Below are 22,149 nucleotides of genomic sequence, written 5' to 3'. Positions count from 1 at the left end.
TCAATTTAGCAGATTTTTAATGATACTTTACATTGATCTGATATTTTCCATTATTCAATTTCATCTTCTTTTGCAGCATGACATGGATTAGTCACACAAGTTTCATAGATAATTTTATATGACATGATATTTCTACTGATTTAAATAAATTCAGCTTAAGTGCCTTTTCTTAAGGGCAACTGTTTCACTTACATGGAGCTTAAACTAGGAAACCACACAATATTTCTAATCAAGGACTGCAGTGACAGTATTGTCACCTCCCCCGTTGGTTAGTTCTGTTTTCTTTCTTGTTCCCCATGTTGTTGTTTAGTTATTTAGTGAATATCTATTAGATTTTCAGATGTCATAATGATATGTCCATTTAATTACAATTTTATAGAATAGGCTACAAGTTCTAGTTTTAGAGGGCTCGGGATCAAAATGATTATGTGCAATTGACTGTTTTTACAGCACCTGTATTTCTGTTGTAAAATCCACTTGTGAATCCATGACTTGATGGTTTTCAGAATGTAATACAATTACAACAACACATTACTGTATGTCCAGACAGCTGAGTTGTTCCAGTATAGGCTCATTAATGCTTTATAACAGAACAAACAATACGGTATGTTATTTCTGGGTGTAAGTTAGGTGGATCAAGATGAAGTCTTGATTCGTACTTGTTTTGTGCTATTGATGTCATCATACACAGATCTCTGACACATTTTATTTGAGTTTTGACTTAGATAATGTGACCCTCTTTTCCCTCTGTTTAACTGTGATTCTAGGACTAGGTTGAGTAATTGACAACAAGTGTTAAGAGTTGCCACTTTCTTACTGATGGATGTCAATTGATTGGATTTTGTCGATTTTATGAAGCCTGTCACAGATTGAAGCCTCTATCTTTTAAGATTCAATTGCAGGGATGGTTTGGGGTTAGAAGAATACAATTGTGTTTATTTATTTCGGCATTTAAGGCAAGTTTGACTTTATGAACGTTCCAGGCACCTTATTGAAGTTTCTCCCCTGGCTGGTGAATGTCTTTTGTAGATTCCATAGCTGGCTAATGTTGTCTAGGCTGCTCATGGCATGGGAAACAATGCACAGCTAGACCCGTGCCCTACTATTAAGTTTGCAAGAGTAATATCTTGCTTTAACATACATATTGCATTATTTGTTGTAATGCTATGCTGTATTGTGCTAATAGTAAGTCATGTATATTTTTTGTTTTTATAACAAGGTACAAATACAGTTTGTCTTAAACTATATAAAATGATCAGTCTCTGTGGTCGTTAATAATGTTATGCATACAGTGTGCCAATGTTTCAAGTTGCCAACTACATTAATACCATGAAATGAACCAAGCAACCTACCTAATAACTCCAGTTTCCTAAACTGAAAACATGTGGATGGAGACCCAGACCTGGGATTAGTTGCTGATCTGTCATTGAAACCAAGCTCATGTGAGTCAAATTCATCAGTGCAACAACTTGGCACTTGACCACATTTGGCCAGGATGTCATCTCTCCCTCTGCTTCTTGGCAATGACCTCTGTCTTATCCATCATAAGCCTAATAATACAGTTGATCTAGCTTCAAGATGCATCTTTCTCATATATAACCAAATATTCCACATTGTTGGTATGCTGACTGAGGAATTGGAATGGATGAATGCATTTAGGGTCAGGGGGAAAATACACACAGTACAATGAATGACATGAATGTTACTGCACTCCAACCGCTAGGGGCACCATTCCAAAGCTCCACCACCATCCCAATTCTCCACCTCTCCTGACAGTTCCCAGCCACATAATGCAGGAAAACTGAAATCCGTCTTACCTCATTTCTACCAGCATGTCACCTGTGCAACTGGAGGGGAAAAAACTCTAGATCACCTTTACTCTACACACAGAGACGCATACAAAGCTCTCCCTCACCCTCCATTTGGCAAATCTGACCATAACTATACTACTGATTCCTGCTTACAAGCAAAATTCAAACAGGAAGTACCAGTGACGCGCTCATTGCGGAAGTGGTCCGATGAAGTGTATGCTAAGCTACAGGTCTGTTTCGCTACCACAGACTGGAATATGTTCCGGGACTCATCCGATGGCATTGAGGAGTTTACCACATAAGTCACCGGCTTCATTAATAAGTGCATCGACGACGTCATCCTCACAGTGACAGAACTTACATATCCCAACCAGAAGCCATGGATTGCAGGCAACATCTGCACTGAGCTAAAGGCTAGAGCTGCTGCTTTCAAGGAGCGGGACACTAACCCGGACGCTTATAAGAAATCCTGCTACACTCTCTGACTAATCATCAAACAGGCAAAGCGTCAATACAGGACTAAGATCGAATCCTAATACACCGGCTCTGACGCTCGTCAGGTGACGCGAGCCTACCAGACAAGCTAAATGCCTTCTATGCTCACTTCGAGGCAACCAACATTGAACCATGCATGAGAGCACCAGCTGTTCTGGACGACTGTGTGTTCGTGCTCTCCGTAGCTGATGTGAGTAAAACCTTTAAACAGGTTAACATTCCCAAGGCCGCAGGGCCAGACGGATTACCAGGACGCGTACTTAGAGCATGGGCTGACCAGCTGGCAAGTGTCTTCACTGATATTTTCAACCTCTCCCTGACCCAGTCTGTAATACCTACATGTTTCAAGCAGACCACCATAGTCCCTGTGCCAAAAAACGCCAAGGTAACCTGTCTAAATGGCTATCGCCACGTAGCACTCATCTGTAGCCATGAAATACTTTGAAAGGCTGGTCATGGCTCACATCAATAACATCATCCCAGACACCCTGGACCCACTCCAATTCGCATACCGCCCCAACAGATCCACAGATGACGCAATCTCTATTGCACTCCACACTGCCCTTTCCACTTGGACAAGTGAGAATGCTGTTCATTCACTACAGCTCAGCGTTCAACACCACAGTGCCATCCAAGCTCATCACTAAGCTAAGGACCCTGGGACTGAACACCTCCCTGTGATACTGGACTTCCTGGCTGCATCACCGCTTCGTATGCCAACTGCTTGGCATCCGGTAGTGCGGATGGCCCAATATATCACTGGGGCTGAGCTCCCTGCAATCCAGGACCTCTATACCAGGCGGTGTCAGAGGATGGCCCTAAAAATTGTCAAAGACTCTAGCCACCCAAGTCATAGACTGTTCTCTCTGCTACCGCACGGCAAGTGGTACCAATGCACCAAGTCTGGAACCAACAGGACCCTGAACAGCTTCTACCTCCAAGCCATAAGACTGTTAAATAGTTAACCAAATAGCTACCCGGATTATCTGCATTGACCCTTTTTGCACTAACTTTGACTCATCACATACGCTGCTGCTACTGTTTACTATCTGTCACTTTATTCCTAGTTATTGCATATATCTACCTCAATTACATCTGCACATCTACTCGGTACTGGTACCCCTTGTATATAACCAAGTTATCATTTCTCATTGTGTATCTAGTTTTACTTTTATTATTATGTGTTTTACTTTTCTATTCTTTCTCTATTTTCTTTCTCTCTGCATTGTTGGGAACGGCCGTAAGTAAGCATTTTACTGTTAGTCCACGCCTGTTCTTTATGAAGCATGTGACAAATAACATTTGAAAATGTGATTGATTTTGATTTTGTTTCGGCAGCAACATTAGCGACCCCGCAGCCACATTAACACTTCCGGTTTTCGGATTTTGCCTTAAAAATACAAGTCTGCGGTAAAACGCTATGTGTACGATAGAAAATCTATATTTTTTGCAGCTTTGCATAGTGCATAATGCTAAAATTATGTAAAACAATTCTAACTACATGGGGGGAAATCTAAACTAAAGATAATTACATTTTATAAGAAATAATATAAGGTGGAGCACATTGAGAAATGGTTGGAGCTTGAGTAAATGAATGTAAAGAACATAGCCTACTGGTAATAAACATACAATGACAATTTAAAAAAAGAAATAATTGTTTTGATTGTATGATTCATATTAATTTCCTCGTGCTATTGTTCAAGGATGCAATTTTGAAATGTAATGTTTAAGAAAGTCTTACTGTATTTGTGTTGTATTGCACAAACAAATTCCACTGTACAGGAAAAAACGATAAATTGTGTGTCAATAAAACCAGGGTCCAGTCTACCCACTAGAGGCTAACTTTTCCTGGTGAGCACATAGCTATTTTACGAGGCAATAATATGTCACACAAAAACGAACCCACATCCCTGCTACTTTCAGTCCAAAAACCCGTCCAAGATGCAAACCTTTTGATGAATTGCGACCAGGGTGGGTTGAAAAAAAGCGCTGTTAACCTCCGTGATATCCATTGATAGGCTATAGGCATAATTAGGGTGATACTAACCTATAGCAGTATGATTTTTACTAGGATACTGCCGTAAAAAATATATTTGATATTTTTCTAGCCAAAACGCTTGACCTGGTGCACGTTTTGGCACCTAATGCGGGCTTTGGTCTGATTTAAACGTCTGCAGCCAGCTCATCATCAATACTATAATGTAGGTAATTTACAGGTAGCTATGCCAGTCAGTTAACACCCCATCTACTGATGACATTTTTTCCATTGTTTCTTTGAAGCAGTTAGCTTTTCACCTAACACCTGCTAGGGCAAGCCAAGAGTGCAAGTCTGGTATGGAATTGCGTTTTATTTCACACAGAAAACAAATAGAAAGCTAATATAGTTAATTTATTGTTTTGTCATTTAGATATAGTCCTAAATTAGTCAGTCAGCAGGGTTAAAGTGACAGTGCAGAAGTATGATTTAGACTCAAGATGAGTTCGCCAACCTCATAGCCTAGAAGTAGCTGCTGTTACCGAGCCTTGCTGTTCTGGCCTTGGTGGACCTCATCTGTGACTTGAAGCAATAGGCTTGAAGAGGGGAATGATTTGCTATTTTGTATTCTAGGGACTCTAGTGATTAGACTGGACACTGGTTTTATGGACACACAATCGATCGTTTTGCATTTACAGTGCAATATTTGTACCGTATAGTGTCTAATGGCTCCATTTTAAGTCGTTTGACGTTATTTTTCAGGCCAAATGCATGTTTTGGCACAGGTCAAGGCTGGCCTTGGGGCTGATTTAAATGTGTAAAAAGCGCAACTGGCTCATCATCATTAGGTTAATCTAGGTTGTTAACAGGTATGCCAGTCCATCATTGTTTACATTGTGTCTTTGAAGTACCTAATCACCTAAAGGCCTACGGTGTATTGAACTGCAGTGAATGGAGTGGGTAGAGGAGAAAGTGTTGCTGGGCATTTAGACCTTAGTCCCCCATTACATTTCACATTTACATTTTAGTCATTTAGCAGACGCTCTTATCCAGAGCGATTTACAGTTAGTGAGTGCATACATTTTCATATACATATTCTACAGACCCTAGTGAGTAATCCCAACCCCACTTTTATTTTGGCACCTAGAATAGTTTTCTATCTATAAGACAATATGTATTTTGTGTATTTCATTGGGGGCATTTATTTGACCTTACTTAAATATGAACAAATATGAATCTTTGTTAATGTTTAGACAATTTTTCATATATCATGAATAAATACAGGTTAATTAGACTTTTCTACTAGTACGTGTGGAGCTTTTATTTTGAAAATTGTCGAAATACCGTGACCCTGAAGTAATTTTTTTGTGTTGCTGACGAGAAGCCGGTCCCAGCCACACAGCCAGTGGCTACTGAAGAAGGTGTCTCATCCTCTGAAAAAGGTGAGAATTAAGCCTTGTAAAGTTAGTTCTTGAACAGTTAGCTAAGCTATGTTTGCAACAGCCAAAATAAAAGTACACATTTGCTAACTTTAGCTTGCTAGCTAGCTAGACATAAAGCTACTCTACTGTTAGCTAGCATGCTAACACGGTAGTTAGGTCAGTTATACATATTTTTAGTTATACATATCTACCGTAGCACTGTAGTTAGTTGCCTAGGCAGCTAACGTTAGCTGTCTATTGTTATCAATGAATTGTTGGTACGTTGTTTGACAAAATCTAACGCTTTATGCTGAAACCCTATTTATGCTTGTTGTAACCTGTAATGTTACACGCTCTCCTGTCTCCGGCTTATCTTTGTGTATTTTTGGTTGTTGCAGGCTTCATACATGATAACGTTAGCCAAATAACCAGCCAAGCTCCTGCTATGTTATTGTTGATGTAGCTACTAGCTAAGCCAATCAGTCATATATAGGTGAGGTATCCACCTCCTGCTTGAGGGGGGCTAAACCAGGGTTTAACCTATATACTGACAGTCTTGTTTTGAGTGCACATACACACACTCATAGTCCTCAAGATGCAGCCTGCAGGTGAATGGTTTCTTTGTTTTGAAGGACAAGCTGGCCTACCTCAATTTCTTCTGGGGAAATTTCCAGTGACTGGAGTTCAATTACAAAATCAATATTCAGGAGCCACAACTTGATGTACAGAATCTGTAGACAGGCTACACACAAACTGCACATGACACACAGCTTTTAAAGGGCTATTCTATTTGGTTGGTGAAGTACGTTGATGGCATTGCAGTGAGATGATGTATCAATATAGTTTCAGTCACTGCCAGGCAAGCTTTCTGGTGATAACAATAGCAAGTAAACCATCTCAAATGTAGGCTAGGTGCCATTGTCCCAACGGGTCATTCCATGTCATTTCAGCAATCCATGACACCCACCATCTCAGATTGTTCTAAAATCATTTCTGTTGTTAGAAACCGATAAGATTAGCATTCTTGCAACATTATTTTATTGAAATATAATTTGAGCTCAGAGAAATTAAGCTAATTGATTGCATCCATTATTATTTACAGGATTCATATAATATCCAATAAATATAGTACCTAACATCCGATTTGACCAAACTTTTTTCTAACAATGAGTAAGACCTGAGGAATCCAACAAAATGGTCAAAAGCCACCCACGGACCCCCCATGGCAATCCCACCCCAACAACGAGTATACAGTATCAGTTCCCTATGTCTGACAAGTAGTATGGAGCTGTGACTCAGAGTATTGTTTCTTTATCCAATGTAATGTATTTTTTGTGAATTTGGGTCCTTAAAAACACCTGGAACAGCACCATCTAGTGGTCCGAACCTGGTAATATCAGGATGTAGGTTGGAACATAAACCTAACAACTTCAATTACTAATTGCTCAGAACGGGGGAAAAAAACATCACCAAATTCACTGGGCATACATTACATTGGATGAAGAAAGAATACTCAAAGCCGCAGCTCCATACTACTTGTCAAACATAAAGATCTGATGCTATATACTCGTTGTTGGCGTGGGATTGGGGTGGGGTGTTGGGGAGTCCATGGGTGGCTTATGACAATTTCCTTGGATTCCTCATGTCTAACTCATTGTTAGAAAAATGTTGGTCCAAATCAGATGTTGGGTACTACATTTATTGAATATTATATGAATCCTATAGGCCTAAATTAAAATGGCTTTTTGGGTGCAATCAATTAGCTTAATTTTTCACAGATACAATTATATTTCAACAAAATATTTTTGCATTATGCTAATTGTATCTGTTTCTAACAACATAAACAATTTCGGAACAATCTGAGATGATGGCTGTCAATCCTCTTTCTTGTGCTTTTTGAGGTGGAACAACCTCCACCTAAACCTTGTGTATTTGCAGTGGTAGAGCTAGGCTGATGGCCAACCCTAACCTCTGTTGTAAAAACAATCTGCTACAGAGATGTAGGTTACGCTCAGTGCAGGTTAACATACTTTTAGAATCCCAATGCATTGAGCTTGGGAAGCACCTCCCTGTCTCCTTCCACTATAACTTATGTAAAGTTGACCACACAGTGAGTCGTGTTGTCCACAGTCTATATGGGTTTGGAAACATTCACATGAACTGTTATCTTCAGGCTGCATTCTCTTTAACCTAGTCCCTATCCTTGTTCCTGACCACACTGTGTCCTCTGGCTCTGAGCTCACACAGCAGTGTCCGCAGCATCACACTGAAATATTGATGCTATAATGTCTGCTTCCTGCTGTGTAGAGATGGGTCCTGTTACCTAAAAGTCACTATTGCTGTATGTGCATATTGTGCATATTATACTGGGCAGCACTGGATATGGTCCCCCTGTAACATGTCACCTTGTTCCTCCATAAGGCATGGGGTTGATTTTTTCCATCCAGGAATGGAGCCTGATTGGAGAGCAGTTCTTAGGTCTGAATGTTCTCAGTGTTTCTGGGCTGGTTTGGCTTGTGTCCTTGCCTCCTTACTGCTGGAACATCAGGGGTTTGTGGGAGGTGATTCATCTTGTCATAATATGTTTAGTTGGATGGGGAAAAGCCCATGGACTGGAATAAGTGCGTAAAAATGCCCAATTCTATCCAAAACTGCATTGACTGATTGCTTGTCAAAGCTGTGGCCATGCAATACTTAGAGAAGGTGGTAAATGTGTAAGAGTAAAAAAAAAATACCTATACATTTAGGCCTAGCTCAATGTCCCAGATGGTCTCAATGTCTTCCCCAATTTCATTGCTGTGTGAACAACAATAAACATGCCATCTTTCCCCGCCAGCCAGCTCTGCTGAGTTCCCTCCAGCTAGGCAGCTAGATGAGTCAGCGGACGGAGCGCCGCGGGATCCACGTGGACCAGTCAGAGCTGCTCTGCAACAAGGGCTGTGGTTACTATGGCAACGCAGCCTGGCAGGGCCTGTGCTCCAAGTGCTGGCGGGAGGAGTATCAGCGGGCCCGGCAGAAGCAGATCCAGGAGGACTGGGCCTTGGCTGAGAAGTAAGGAAGAAACACTCCTAGTCCTGGATCAATGGGTTTCAAACTGGGGGTGGGGCGTGATGATGGAGGGGTCCATAGATGGTTGGTGGGATGACGTAGGATGAAAGGTAGCAGGGTAGATACTTTTACATCACAAAGTTTCATGTGGGATGCCTCACTATGTTGGGGAATGTCAAGATTAAACTCCAGGTCACTGGCCAGCAGAGTTAACAGTCAAGCTGGTTTGTCTTATCCACATGGTATTCTACTATAGCTTGATGCAGGAGTAGATGATATGTGCCTATCATAAATTTCCACCCACTTGGATTTCTTAACATTTTATTGTGTTATAAAGTGGGATTAAAATTGATTTTTGTCAACGATCTACACAAAATAATCTATTGTCAAAGTGGAAGAAAAGTTATAAATTATTTAAAAAGATTAACGAAAAATAAAACGAATATACCTTGATTAGATAATAATTCACCCCCCTGAGTCAATACATGTTAGAAACACCTTTGGCAGCAATTACAGCTTTAAGTCTTTTTAGGTAAGTCTCTAAGAGCTTAGTTTCCACACCTGGATTGTGCAATATTTGCCCATTTTATTATTTTCAAAATTCTTCAAGCTCTGTCAAGGTGTTGGGCATCATGGCTAGACAGCCATTTTCAAGTCTTGCCATAGATTTTCAAGCGGATTTAAGTTAAAACCGAAACTAGGCCACTCAGTAACATTCAATGTTGTCTTGGTAAGCAACTCCAGTGTATATTTGGCCTACTCAAAGGTGAATTTGTCTCTCAGTGTCTGTTGGAAAGCAGACTAAACCAGATTTTCCTTTAGGATTTTGCCTGTGCTTTGCTCTATTCTGTTTATTTTTATCCTAAAAAACTCCCTAGTCCTTGCCGATAACAAGCTTACCCATAACATGATGCAGCCACCATCATGCTTGAAAATATGAAGTGGTACTTAGTGATGTGTTGTATTGGATTTGCCCCAAACATAACGCTTTCTATTCAGGACACAAAGGTCAATTCTAAAAATATAATTCCACTTTGACATAATGGGGTATTGTGTGTGTAGGCCAGTGACACAAAACCTCTATTTAATCCATTTTAAGTTCAGGCTGTAACAACAATATGTGGTAAAAGTCAAGGGGTGTGAATACTTTCTGAAAGCACTGTATAGGCTAAACGCCAGTCATGTTTGATAAATATAATGAAGGATAATTAACATTCATGTCTAAAGGCTTGATTCTGTTGACATACTCGAGGCACAGTTTGTTCGGATCAAATGGTCACAAGACCGGAGAGTGAAGGACAGTGCTTGCTGCACACTGCACATCACCCACCTTGAATCTGAGTGGTGGTGGTCAGGATTTTGAAACTATTTAACCATAAATTGAATTGTTTAAAACCTAGACGTTTTATGTCATTTTATGAAGCATGTCTTACCTTGTTTCAAAGTAGCCTAGCCAAAATACAACCATAGAAATGTTGAGGGAATTATTTTTTAAACACTCAATATGCCATTGAAACCAGCGTTTTTCTCATGTTCTATTGGTTTTCAAATCAATTATTTTATTGTCCAGCAGCCAAAGGCATTATCCTAGCCATATTAGAGACCCATGATAGTTTCTTTTTTGTGACCAACTTTTTATTATTTATTTTCTTAATTTTTTCTTGTGAGGGGTTCAGATCACAGACAGGCAATACTATTCAAATAATACATATATAAAGAATAAAAAACAGTACAAAACAAAATAAAAAGCATTATTTGTCCTGTCTGTCCCATCTCCCCTCTCCTTCCCCCCTTCTCAGTAGGTGCGACCCATTCCTATTCCCCCCTTCCTCACTCCCTCCCTCCCCCCACGGGCTCATGTTGTGGAAATATCTATGCATAAAACAAAACATCATGGGTAACTCATCTTATGTTTGTAAAATTGTTTGTGGGACCAAGGCACACATGAATAGAATCATCCTGCATACATCAATATTTGATACAGATATTCAAAGTACAATTGATCAATTCAAATATGATTACATTACATTAACTCATAATAAGCTTTTGACCTTTTCGACTGCTCTATTTAATGTATCTAGTGTTGTTTCTTTGGCGCTGTTCACACGAGCTAAGGAGAGCTCTAGTGAAAGAATGTCAAGGACGTTTTGTAGCCATTGAGTTATGCTGAGCTTATGTGGAGGCTTCCATCTGGTCACTAACATCCTTTTTGCCGCAGTCAGTCCAGACAACCATACTCGTTTGTGTGGTACTGTGAGAGATAGTGAAGAGTCATCGTTCAACAATAATATATTGGGGAGATAGGGAATGGGAACACCAACTATGCTCGATAGAGATCTGGCAACCGGTGACCAAAAGGTCTTCACACTGGGGCAGTCCCACATCATATGAATAATAATCTATTGTCAAAGTGGAAGAAAAGTTATACATTATTTAAAAAGATTAACGAAAAATAAAACGAATATACCTTGATTAGATAAGAATTCACCCCCCTGAGTCAATACATGTTAGAAACACCTTTGGCAGCAATTACAGCTTTAAGTCTTTTTAGGTAAGTCTCTAAGAGCTTAGTTTCCACACCTGGATTGTGCAATATAGTGCATTCGGAAAGTATTCAGACCCCTTGACTTTTCCAACATTTTGTTACGTTACAGCCTTATTCTAAAATGGATTAAATTGTTTTTTCCCTCATCAATCTACACACAATACCCCATAATGACAAAGCAGAAACAGGTTTTTAGAAATGGTTGCAAAAGTATTAAAATATATATATATATATATATATATATATATATATATATAAATATCACATTTACGTAAGTATTCAGACCTTTTACTCAGTACTTTGTTGAAGCACCTTTAGCAGCGATTACAGCCTCGAGTCTTCTTGGATATGACGCTACGAGCTTGGCACACATGTATTTGGGGAGTTTCTCCCATTCTTATCTGCAGATCCTCTCAAGCTCTGTCAGGTTGGATGGAGAGCGTTGCTGCCCAGCTATTTTCAGGTCTCTCTAGAGATGTTAGATTGGGTTCAGGCTGGGCCACTCAAGGACATTGAGACTTGTCCCGAAGCCACTCTTGCGTTGTCTTGGCTGTGTGTTTAGGGTCGTTGTCCTGTTGGAAGGTGAACCTTCGCCCCAATCTGAGGTACTGAGTGCTCTGGAGCAGGTTTTCATCAAGGATCTCTTTGTACTTTGCGCCGTTCATCTTTCCCTCGATCCTGACTAGTCTCCCAGTCCCTGCCACTGAAAAACATCCCCACAGCATGATGCTGCCACCACCATGCCTCACCGTAGGGATGGTGCCAGGTTTCCTCCAGACGTGACGCTTGGAATTCAGGCCAAAGAGTTCGATCTCGGTTTCATCAGACCAGAGAATCTTGTTTCTCATGGTCTGAGAGTCCTTTAGGTGCCTTTTGGCAAACTCCAAGCAGGCTGTCATGTGCCTTTTACTGAGGAGTGGCTTCCGTCTGGCCACTCTACCATAAAGGCCTGATTGGTGGAGTGCTGCAGAGATGGTTGTCCTTCTGGAAGGTTCTACCATCTCCACAGAGGAACTCTGGAGCTCTGTCAGAGTGACCATTGGGTTCTTGGTCACCTCCCTGACCAAGGCCCTTCTCCCCCAATTGCGCAGTTTGGCCGGGCGGCCAGCTCTAGGAAGAGTCTTGGTGGATCCAAACATCTTCCATTTAAGAATTATGGAGGCCACTGTGTTCTTGGGGACCTTCAATGCTGCAGAAATGTTTTGGTACCCTTCCCCAGATCTGTGCCTCGACACAATCCTGTCTCGGAGCTCTACGGACAATTCCTTCGACCTCATGGCTTGGTTTTTGCTCTGACATGCACTGCCAACTGTGGGACCTTATATAGACAGGTGTGTGCCTTTCCAAATCATGTCCAATCAATTGAATTTACCACAGATGGACTCCAATCAAGTTGTAGAAACATCTCAAGGATGATCAGTGGAAACCGGTTGCTCCTGAGCTCAATTTCGAGTCTCATAGCAAAGTTTCGGAATACTTATGTAAATAAGGTATTTCTGTTTTTTATTTGTAATAAATTAGCACACATTTCTAAAAACCTGTTTTCGCTTTGTCATTATGGGGTATTTTGTATAGATTGAGGAAAATGTTTTATTTAATCAATTTTAGAAAAGGCTGTAACGTAACAAAATGTGGAAAACATCAAGGGGTCTGAATACTTTCTGAATGCACTGTATGTTCCAATATTTACTAGAGAACACAACAGACAATTTGGAATAGGAGCAAGTTTTAAATTGGCAGCGGTTCTGTGGAGTCAAATAAAATATGTCAATTTGTAGTGTATTAGATGATGATTCAAATTTCGGGAAGACTTTGGAATATTCATTATGTCAGAAAGTTTATGAATACCATGCTCAGACCATTGTTTAAAAATTGTAGGTTTCCCTCCCAAAGGTAAGGAGTTATTTCTAAATATTGGTGTTTGGGTTGCCAGGTCTGTATTGAGTGGGCAATGATTGGTCCAAACTGAGTTCGACAAAACTTAGGAGATAAAGAAGAGAATAGTACATCTTTCAATGTAAATGGTGACATATTTTCCTCTATTTCCAACCAAGGAAGACCTTTATCTTGATCAAACAATTTCTTAAGTGGGCAGAGCACTAGAGACAAAGGATATAACTTGAAGTTAGGTAAACCTAGACCCCCAAAACCTTTGGGTTGCTGGAGTGTAGTCATTTTAATTCTGGGATGTTTCCCTTTCCAGTATGGAAAATGTATGCACTCACTAACAGTAAGTCGCTCTGGATAAGAGCGTCTGCTAAATGACTAAAAAATTATATAAATATAAAATTCAAGACTGAACTTTGAATCTTTTCCCAGTACCCTAATGGCGTGGGCAAAGGAAGCATGCTAACAAAGAAATTGAGTCTAGGCAAGAAATACATTCTGACTATCAAAATTCGACTTGATAAAGTTAATGTTAGATTAAACCATCTGTCGAGGTCTGCTGTAATTGCAGTTGTGACTTGTTTGTAGTTCTTCTAAATAATTTTATCTAGAGAGGGAAACATTTCAATGCCCAGGTATTTAAAATGGGTCATAATTGGTATCTTCAATTCTATATTGAGAGTGAACATTGCTTTGTTAAGTGGGAGCAGAGATGATTTAGTGAGGTTAATCTTATAACTTGATATACAGCTGAATTGTCTGAATACACTTAATACATTAGGAAGGGATTGGGGTACATTGTCAAGGTAAAATAATATGTCATCTGTGTATAATGAGATTTGGTGGACCGTGTCCTTAACTGATATTTGCCCTAAATCTTGGGATTTATGTTTTTTTTTTAGCTAAAGGCTCCAATGATAGGGCAAATAGGAGGATGGACGCTGGTCAGCCTTGACGAGTTCCCCGTTTGATGGGGAACTGTGAGAAGCATTTATTACCTGTCAAGACCATCGCAGAGGGGTTACTATACAGTATTTTTAACATAGTTCTAAACATTTAGCCAAATCCCATACGTTCCATAGTATACCAGAGGTAGGACCATTCGATACGGTCAAAGGCCTTCTCCGCATCAACTGACAGGACTGCACAGGGGGACGGTATATCAAATCAAATTGTATTTGTCACATACACATGTTTAGCAGATGTTATTGCGGGTGTAGTGAAATGCTTGTGCTTCTAGCTCCGACAGTGCAGTAATATCTAACAAGTAATATCTAACAATTTCACAACATATACCCTATACACACAAATCTAGTAAGGAATGGAATTTAAGAATATATACATATACGGATAAGCAATGACAGAGCAGCATGGACTAAGATACAGTAGAATATTATAGAATAGAATACCGTATATACATATGAGATGAGAAGTGCAAGATATGTAAACATTATTAAAGTGACTAGTGTTCCATTTCTTAAAGTGGCCAGTGATTTCAATAGGCAGCAGCAGCCTCTAATGTGCTAGTGATGGCTATTTAACAGTCTGATGGCCTTGCGATAGAAGCTGTTTTTCATTCTCTCGGTCCCAGCTTTGATGCACCTGTACTGATCTCGCCTTCTGGATGATAGTGGGGTGAACAGGCAGTGGCTCGGGTGGTTGATGTCCTTGATGATCTTTTTGGCCTTCCTGTGACATTGGGTGCTGTAGGTGTCTTGGAGGGCGGGTAGTTTGCCCCCGGTAATGCGTTCGGCAGACCGCACCACCCTCTGGAGAGCCCTGCGGTTGCGGGCGGTGCAGTTGCCGTACCAGGCGGTGATACAGCCCGACAGGATGCTCTCAATTGTGCTTCTGTAAAAGTTTGTGAGGGTTTTAGGTGCCAAGCCAAATTTCTTCAGCCTCCTGAGGTTGAAGAGGCTCTGTTGCGCCTTCTTCACCACACTGTCTTCGTGGGTGGACCATTTCAGTTTGTCAGTGATGTGTAGGCCAAGGAACTTGAAGATTTCCACCTTCTCCACTGCGGTCCCGTCGATGTGGACAGGGGGGTGCACCCTCTGCTGTTTCCTGAAGTCCACGATCATCTCCTTTGTTTTGTTGACGTTGAGTGAGAGGTTATTTTCCTGGCACCACACTCCCACAGCCCTCACCTCCTCCCTGTAGGTGGTCTCGTCATTGTTGGTAATCAAGCCTACTACTGTTGTGTCGTCTGCAAACTTGATGATTGAGTTGGAGGCGTGCTTGGCCACGCAGTCATGGGTGAACAGGGAGTACAGGAGGGGGCTGAGCACGCACCCTTGTGGGGCCCCAGTGTTGAGGATCAGCGAAGTGGAGATGTTGTTTCCTACCTTCACCACCTGGGGGCGGCCCGTCAGGAAATCCAGGACCCAGTTGCACAGGGCGGGGTTCAGACCCAGGGCCTCGTGCTTAATGATGAGCTTGGAGGGTACTATGGTGTTGAATGCTGAGCTATAGTCAATGAACAGCATTCTTACATAGGTATTCCTCTTGTCCAGATGGGATAGGGCAGTGTGATGGCGATTGCATCGTCTGTGGATCTATTGGGGCGGTAAGCAAATTGAAGTGGGTCTAGGGTGACAGGTAAGGTAGAGGTGATATGATCCTTGACTAGTCTCTCAAAGCACTTCATGATGACAGAGGTGAGCGCTACGGGGCGTTAGTCATTTAGTTCAGTTACCTTTGCTTTCTTGGGTACAGGAACAATGGTGGCCATCTTGAAGCATGTGGGAACAGCAGACTGGGAAAGGGAGAGATTGAATATGTCCGTAAACACACCAGCCAGCTTGTCTGCGCATGCTCTGAGGACGCGGCTAGGGATGCCGTCTGGGCCGGCAGCCTTGCGGGGGTTAACATGCTTAAACGTCTTACTCACGTCGGCCACGGAGAAGGAGAGGCTACAGGCCTTGGTAGTGGGCCTCGTCGGTGGCACTGTGTTATCCTCAAAGCGGGCGAAGAAGGTGTTTAGCTTGTCTGGAAGCGAGACGTCGGTGTCGGTGACGTGGCTGGTTTTCCTTTTGTAGTCTGTGATTATTAGGTGTAATGTGTATTATATGTAGCAGACGTCTCAGATTGTCTGACGCCAGTCTGTTTGATGAAACCTGTTTGAGTAGGTTGAACTAGTTCTGGTAAAATGGTTTCAAGATGTTTGGCTAGAACCTTGGCGTACAATTTCATGTCACTGTTAATGAGGGAGAGAGGCCTATGACTTGAACAGAGAGTTGTGTCTTTACCTTTTTTATGTAACAGAGAGATAATTGCATTTGTCATGACTTGACTTTAACATTAATCTGAAGACTGTTATTTCTCGAATTAACTAACTATGTTTAATTGTTACCCAATTAAATGAATCATGTAACAATTAACTCATTAGGATCTGGGGCACCACGAGAGCGGTTCTTTTAAAGAGTTACCATCTCCTGGATTAAACTCTAAAAGGTCTTTACCTATCACATCTATAAACAGTCAACTTATTAATCATAACCTCGTATCATATCATTCTGAACAGTCGTAACCTCCTTGCATCTGCAAAAACCCGAGCCTTACTTATGATTCAGTACTACACAAATTGGTTTAATTATTTATTTACTAGCTAATTAAATGGGAACACAGGATAAACACACACACACTCTGCACTGGTTATTGACTAGAGAATGAATACGTTGAAAACAGGATGCTAGTTAAAGAAGAGAGGGAGGGAGCGGGACAGACACTTAACATTGCCACATTCAGAAACTACTCTCACCTACAGTAACCATATACTTTGCACACGAACCGCCACCCGCTTTGAGCAAGAAATCATAAATGTATTTACTAGAAATGCTTGGGTTCGCCAGGGATCTCTCGGTGAACGGGGCAGCCTTGGAAAGGGGGTTGGGCCCTTTCGCAGCACGCTTGTAAGGCTCTGATTGTCTGAAATGGTTCCATCAACTCAATTTTGTGACCACAGGCCTGGATCTTCTCCCTTGATTTACAACAGGACGTGAGTTGTTAATCCCCACTAGTTCTTTCCTTCCTCCTCTATGGGTGAGAGGGGGTCTGATTGAATTTATTAATTGCAAACCTGATCTGACCTATTTGGATTCTCTTTGTCAGTTATGACACAGTATTAACATCTCTATTGAAAAAGCCTATTTGAATAGATGTTTGTAACATCTCTAATAATATCGGACCAAGTTCAGACCAAATGGTTAAATACAATTCCGGTGGGATGCCATCCCATCCAGGGGATTTACCTCGGTTCATATCTTTCAATGCATCGTGCAGTTCATTGAGTGTTATAGGTGCATCTAGAGAGTGTGCATCATCGGAGGAGAGTTGCGGTAGATTCAAGCCCTCAAAAAAGGGTCTCATGCTGTCTGAGGTATTTTGTACTTCAGAACTGTATTATTTTTCATAGACATTTAAATTTGTTTAATTTAATTGATGGTGAATCATGCAAGAGAACACCATCGTCAGACTGAATGGAAACAATGTCAGCAAGACTATAATTATTGCGTAATTTACTAACTAAGAGGAAGCTAGGTCTATTACGGTCCAGATAATCAGTTTGTCTGACTCTATGAATTTGAAATTCTGCTCTTAATCTGAGTAAGGAATTTAACTCAGATTTGATGATGAATCATTTTCTCTCCATCTCGGTGGAGAAACTGTTCTGCTGTTGACGAGTAAGTAAGGATAACGTGGACTCCAGTTCGTATTTTTTTTTAGTTGAGACTTGTTCAAACCAGAAGCAAATGCTATTGTATTGTTTCTAATGAACCCTTTAATGGCATCCCGCAGGAATCGATTGTCATTCACAGACTCTTTGTTGAGGAGGTAAATCAGACCTGAATTGATTACAGAATTATACGTTTTTTAAGAGACTGAAATTAAATCTCTACCTTGTGGCATGATTTGAAGCATTGGTTATAGTTAATTTGCATAGATTTGCATTATGATCAGACAGACATACACTACATGACCAAAAATATGTGGACACCTGCTTGTCGAACATCTCATTCAAAAATCATGGGCATTAATATGGAGTTGGTCCCCCCTTTGCTACTATAACAGCCTCCACTCTTCTGGGAAGGCTTTCCACAAGATGTTGGAACATTGCTGCGGGGACTTGCTTCCATTCAGTATGCTGTAGGGTTAAGATTTCCCTTCACTGGAATTAAGGGGCCTGAACCATGAAAAACAGCCCCAGACCATTATTCCTCCTCCACCAAACTTTAAGGTTAGCACTATGCATTCGGGCAGGTAGCGTTCTCCTGGCATCCGCCAAACCCAGATTTGTCCGTCGGACTGCCAGATGGTGAAGCGTGATTCATCACTCCAGAGAACGCGTTTCCACTGCTCCGGAGTCTAATGGCGGCAAGCTTCACACCACTCCAGCCGACGCTTGGCATTACGCATGGTGATCTTAGGCTTGTGTGCAGCTGCTCGGCCATGGAAACCCATTTCATGAAGCTCCCGACAAACAGTTATTGTGCTGACATTGCTTCCAGAGGCAGTTTGGAACTCGGTGAGTGTTGCAACCGAGGACAGATGATTTTTATGCGCTTCAGCACTCGGCGGTCCCATTCTGTGAGTTTGTGTGGCCTACCACTTCGTGGCTGAGCCGTTGTTGCTCCTATATTAATGTCTGATTTGTTGTTAACTATCTACCAATCACTACCCTTCTTTGAGGCTTTCAAAAAGCTCCCTGGTCTTTGTAGTTATCTGTGCTAGAAATTCAATACTTGACTGAGGGACCTTACAGCAGTTGTATGTGTGGGGGACACAGTAAGGGGTAGTCATTCAAAAATCATGTCAACCAATAATATTTCATACAGTGGGAGTCCATGTAAGTTATGTGATTTGTTAAGCCAAATTTTATTTAGGCTTGCCTTAACAAAGGGGGTAAATACTTATGCAACTACTATATTTTAGTTGTTTAATATTTTGTAGTATTTTCTTTTCACTTTGACATTATGGAGTATTTGGCAAACAAAATCACAATTAAATATGTTTCAATCCCACTTTGTAATGCAACAAAATGTTAAACAAATCCAAGGGGGTGAATACTTACAGTTGAAGTCGTAAGTTTGCATACACCTTAGCCAAATACATTTAAACTCAGTTTTTTACAATTCCTGACATTTAATCCTAGTAAAAATTCCCTGTTTTAGGTCAGTTAGGATCACCACTTTATTTTAAGAACGTGAAATGTCAGAATAATAGTAGAGAGATTTATTTAAGCTTTTATTTCTTTAATCACATTCCCAGTGGGTCAGAAGTTTACATACACTCAATTAGTATTTGGTAGCATTGCCTTTAAATTGTTTAACTTGGGTCAAACATTTCGGGTAGCCTTCCACAAGCTTCCCACAATAAGTTGGGTGAATTTTGGCCCATTCCTCCTGACAGAGCTGGTGCAACTGAGTCAGGTTTGTAGGCCTCCTTGCTCACACACGCATTTTCAGTTCTGCCCACAAATGTTCTATAGGATTGAGGCTCATGGCTTTGTGATGGCCACTCCAATACCTTGACTTTGTTGTCCTTAAGCCATTTTGCCACAACTTTGGAAGTATGCTTGTGGTCATTGTCCATTTGGAAGACCCATTTACGACCAAGCTTTAACTTCCTGACTGATGTCTTGAGATGTTGCTTCAATATATCCACATAATTTTCCTTCCTCATGATGCCATCTGTTTTGTGAATTGCACCAGTCCCTCCTGCAGCAAAGCACCCCCACAGCATGATGCTGCCACCCCGTGCTTCATGTTGGATGGAGTTCTTTGGCTTGCAAGCTACCCCCTTTTTCTTCCAAACATAACAATGGTCATTATGGCCAAACAGTTCTATTTTTGTATCATCAGACCAGAGGACACTTCTCCAAAAAGTACGATATTTGTCCCCATGTGCAGTTGCAAACCGTAGTCTGGAGTTTTTTATGGAGTTTTTGGAGCAGTGGCTTCTTCCTTGCTGAGCGGCCTTTCAGGTTATGTCGATATAGGACTCGTTTTACTGTGGATATAGATACTTTTGTACCTGTTTCCTCCAGCATCTTCACAAGGTCCTTTGCTGTTGTTCTGGGATTGATTTGCACTTCGCACCAAAGTACGTTCATCTCTAGGAGACAGAACGTGTCTGCTTCCTGAGCGGTATGACGGCTGCGTGGTCCCATGATGTTTATACCTGCGTACTATTGTTTGTACAGATGAACGTGGTACCTTCAGGCGTTTGGAAATTGCTCCCAAGGATGAACCAGATTTGTGGAGGTCTACAAATCTTTTTCTGAGGTCTTGGCTGATTTCTTTTGATTTTCCCATGATATCAAGCAAAGAGGCACTGAGTTTGAAGGTAGGCCTTGAAATACATCCACAGGTACACCTCCAATTGACTCAAATGATGTCAATTAGCCTACCAGAAGCTTCTAAAGCAATGACATCATTTTCTGGAATTTTCCATGCTGTTTAAAGGCACAGTCAACTTAGTGTATGTAATCTTCTGACCCACTGGAATTGTGATACAGTGAATTATAAGTGAAATAATCTGTCTGTAAACACTTGTTGGAAAAATTACTTGTCATGCACAAAGTAGATGTCCTAACCGACTTGCCAGAACTATAGTTTGTTAACAAGACATTTGTGGAGTGGTTGAAAAACAAGTTTTAATGACACCAACCTAAGTGTATGTAAACCTCTGACTTCAACTGTATGATACCCACTGTATATGATAATTGAAAGAGTTTTTGGGATGTTAAAGAAATGTCCAAATTGTACTAGCTTTGTCCAACCCTCCCTTGACACAATGGACACATGGCATAGGCGGCGCGTAAGTTTCAAGTTTGGGGAAGCTAGAAAAAAATCACCTTTATGATAAAGTATTGCATGCATCTACAGTGCCTTCAGAAAGTATTCATACCCTTTTACTTATTCCAATTATTTTGTGTTAAAGCCTGAATTCAAAATTGATTAAATATATTTTTTTCGTACCCATTTGCACACAATACCCCATAATGACAGTGAAAATATGTTTTTAGAAATCTTAGCAATGTATTGAAAATGAAATACAGAAATACCTAATTTACATAAGTATTCACACCCCTTTGCTATGACACTCCAAATTGAGCTCAGGTGCATCCCATTTCCTTTGATCATCCTTGAGATTTCACTACAACTTGATTGGAGTCCACCTGTGGCCAATTAAATTGTTTGGACATGATTTAGTCTCCCGAGTGGCGCAGTGGTCTAAGGCACTGCATCGCAGTGCTAGCTGTGCCACTAGAGATCCTGGTTCGAATCCAGGCTCTGTCGTAGATTCGGTGGTCTTATGAGACATACATTGAACTGTTTGGCCTGAATGCAAAGCGCTATGTCTGACGAAAACCAGGCACAGCTCATCACCCGTCTAACCCCATCCCTACCAGGAAGCATGGTGGTGACAGCATCATGCTATGGGGATGCTTTTCAGATGCAGGGACTTGGAGACTGGTAAGGATAGAGGGAACAATGAATGGAGCCAAATACAGGCAAATCCTTGATGAGAACCTGTTTCAGAGTGCAAAAGACAGACTGGGGCGAAGATTTTCTTTCCAACAGGACAATGACACCTAGCATACAGCCAAAGCAACACTGGAATGGCTTCAGAACAAGAATGTGTAAGTCCTTGAGTGGCCCAGCCAAAGCCCAGACTTGAATCCCATTTAAAATCTGTGGAAAGACTTAAATTGCTGTTCAGCGCCGCTCCGCATCTAATTTAACAGAGCATGAAAAAAAATATGCAAGGAAGAATGGGAGAAAATCCCCAAATCCATATGTGCAAAGCTGATACAGACATACTCAAGACGACTCCAAGCTGTAATCGCTGCCAAAGGTGCTTCTACAAAGTATTGACTCAGGGGTGTGAATACTTATGTTAATGAGCTTTCTGTATTTTATTTTCAATCAGTTACATTTTTTTCTTCTAAAAACATGTTTTCAT

General features: G+C 41.1%; 1 protein-coding gene across 1 annotated transcript in view; it reads left to right on the top strand.

Moving 5' to 3' along the window:
- Positions 1–22,149, top strand: part of LOC311135610 (rab5 GDP/GTP exchange factor-like) — a 47,668-nt gene that overhangs the window by 822 nt on the left and 24,697 nt on the right. Inside the window, exons 2-3 of the mRNA XM_084169623.1 lie at positions 5,666–5,723; positions 8,539–8,753. Of these exons, the coding sequence (XP_084025749.1) occupies positions 8,575–8,753 (179 nt within the window). The 5' untranslated portion in view covers positions 5,666–5,723; positions 8,539–8,574. The remainder of the gene's footprint in view (positions 1–5,665; positions 5,724–8,538; positions 8,754–22,149) is intronic.

The sequence above is a fragment of the Coregonus lavaretus genome (assembly GCF_964263955.1).
Source record: "Coregonus lavaretus genome assembly, chromosome: 10".
Taxonomy (NCBI): domain Eukaryota; kingdom Metazoa; phylum Chordata; class Actinopteri; order Salmoniformes; family Salmonidae; genus Coregonus; species Coregonus lavaretus.
This window is presented reverse-complemented; position numbering and strand designations above follow the sequence as displayed.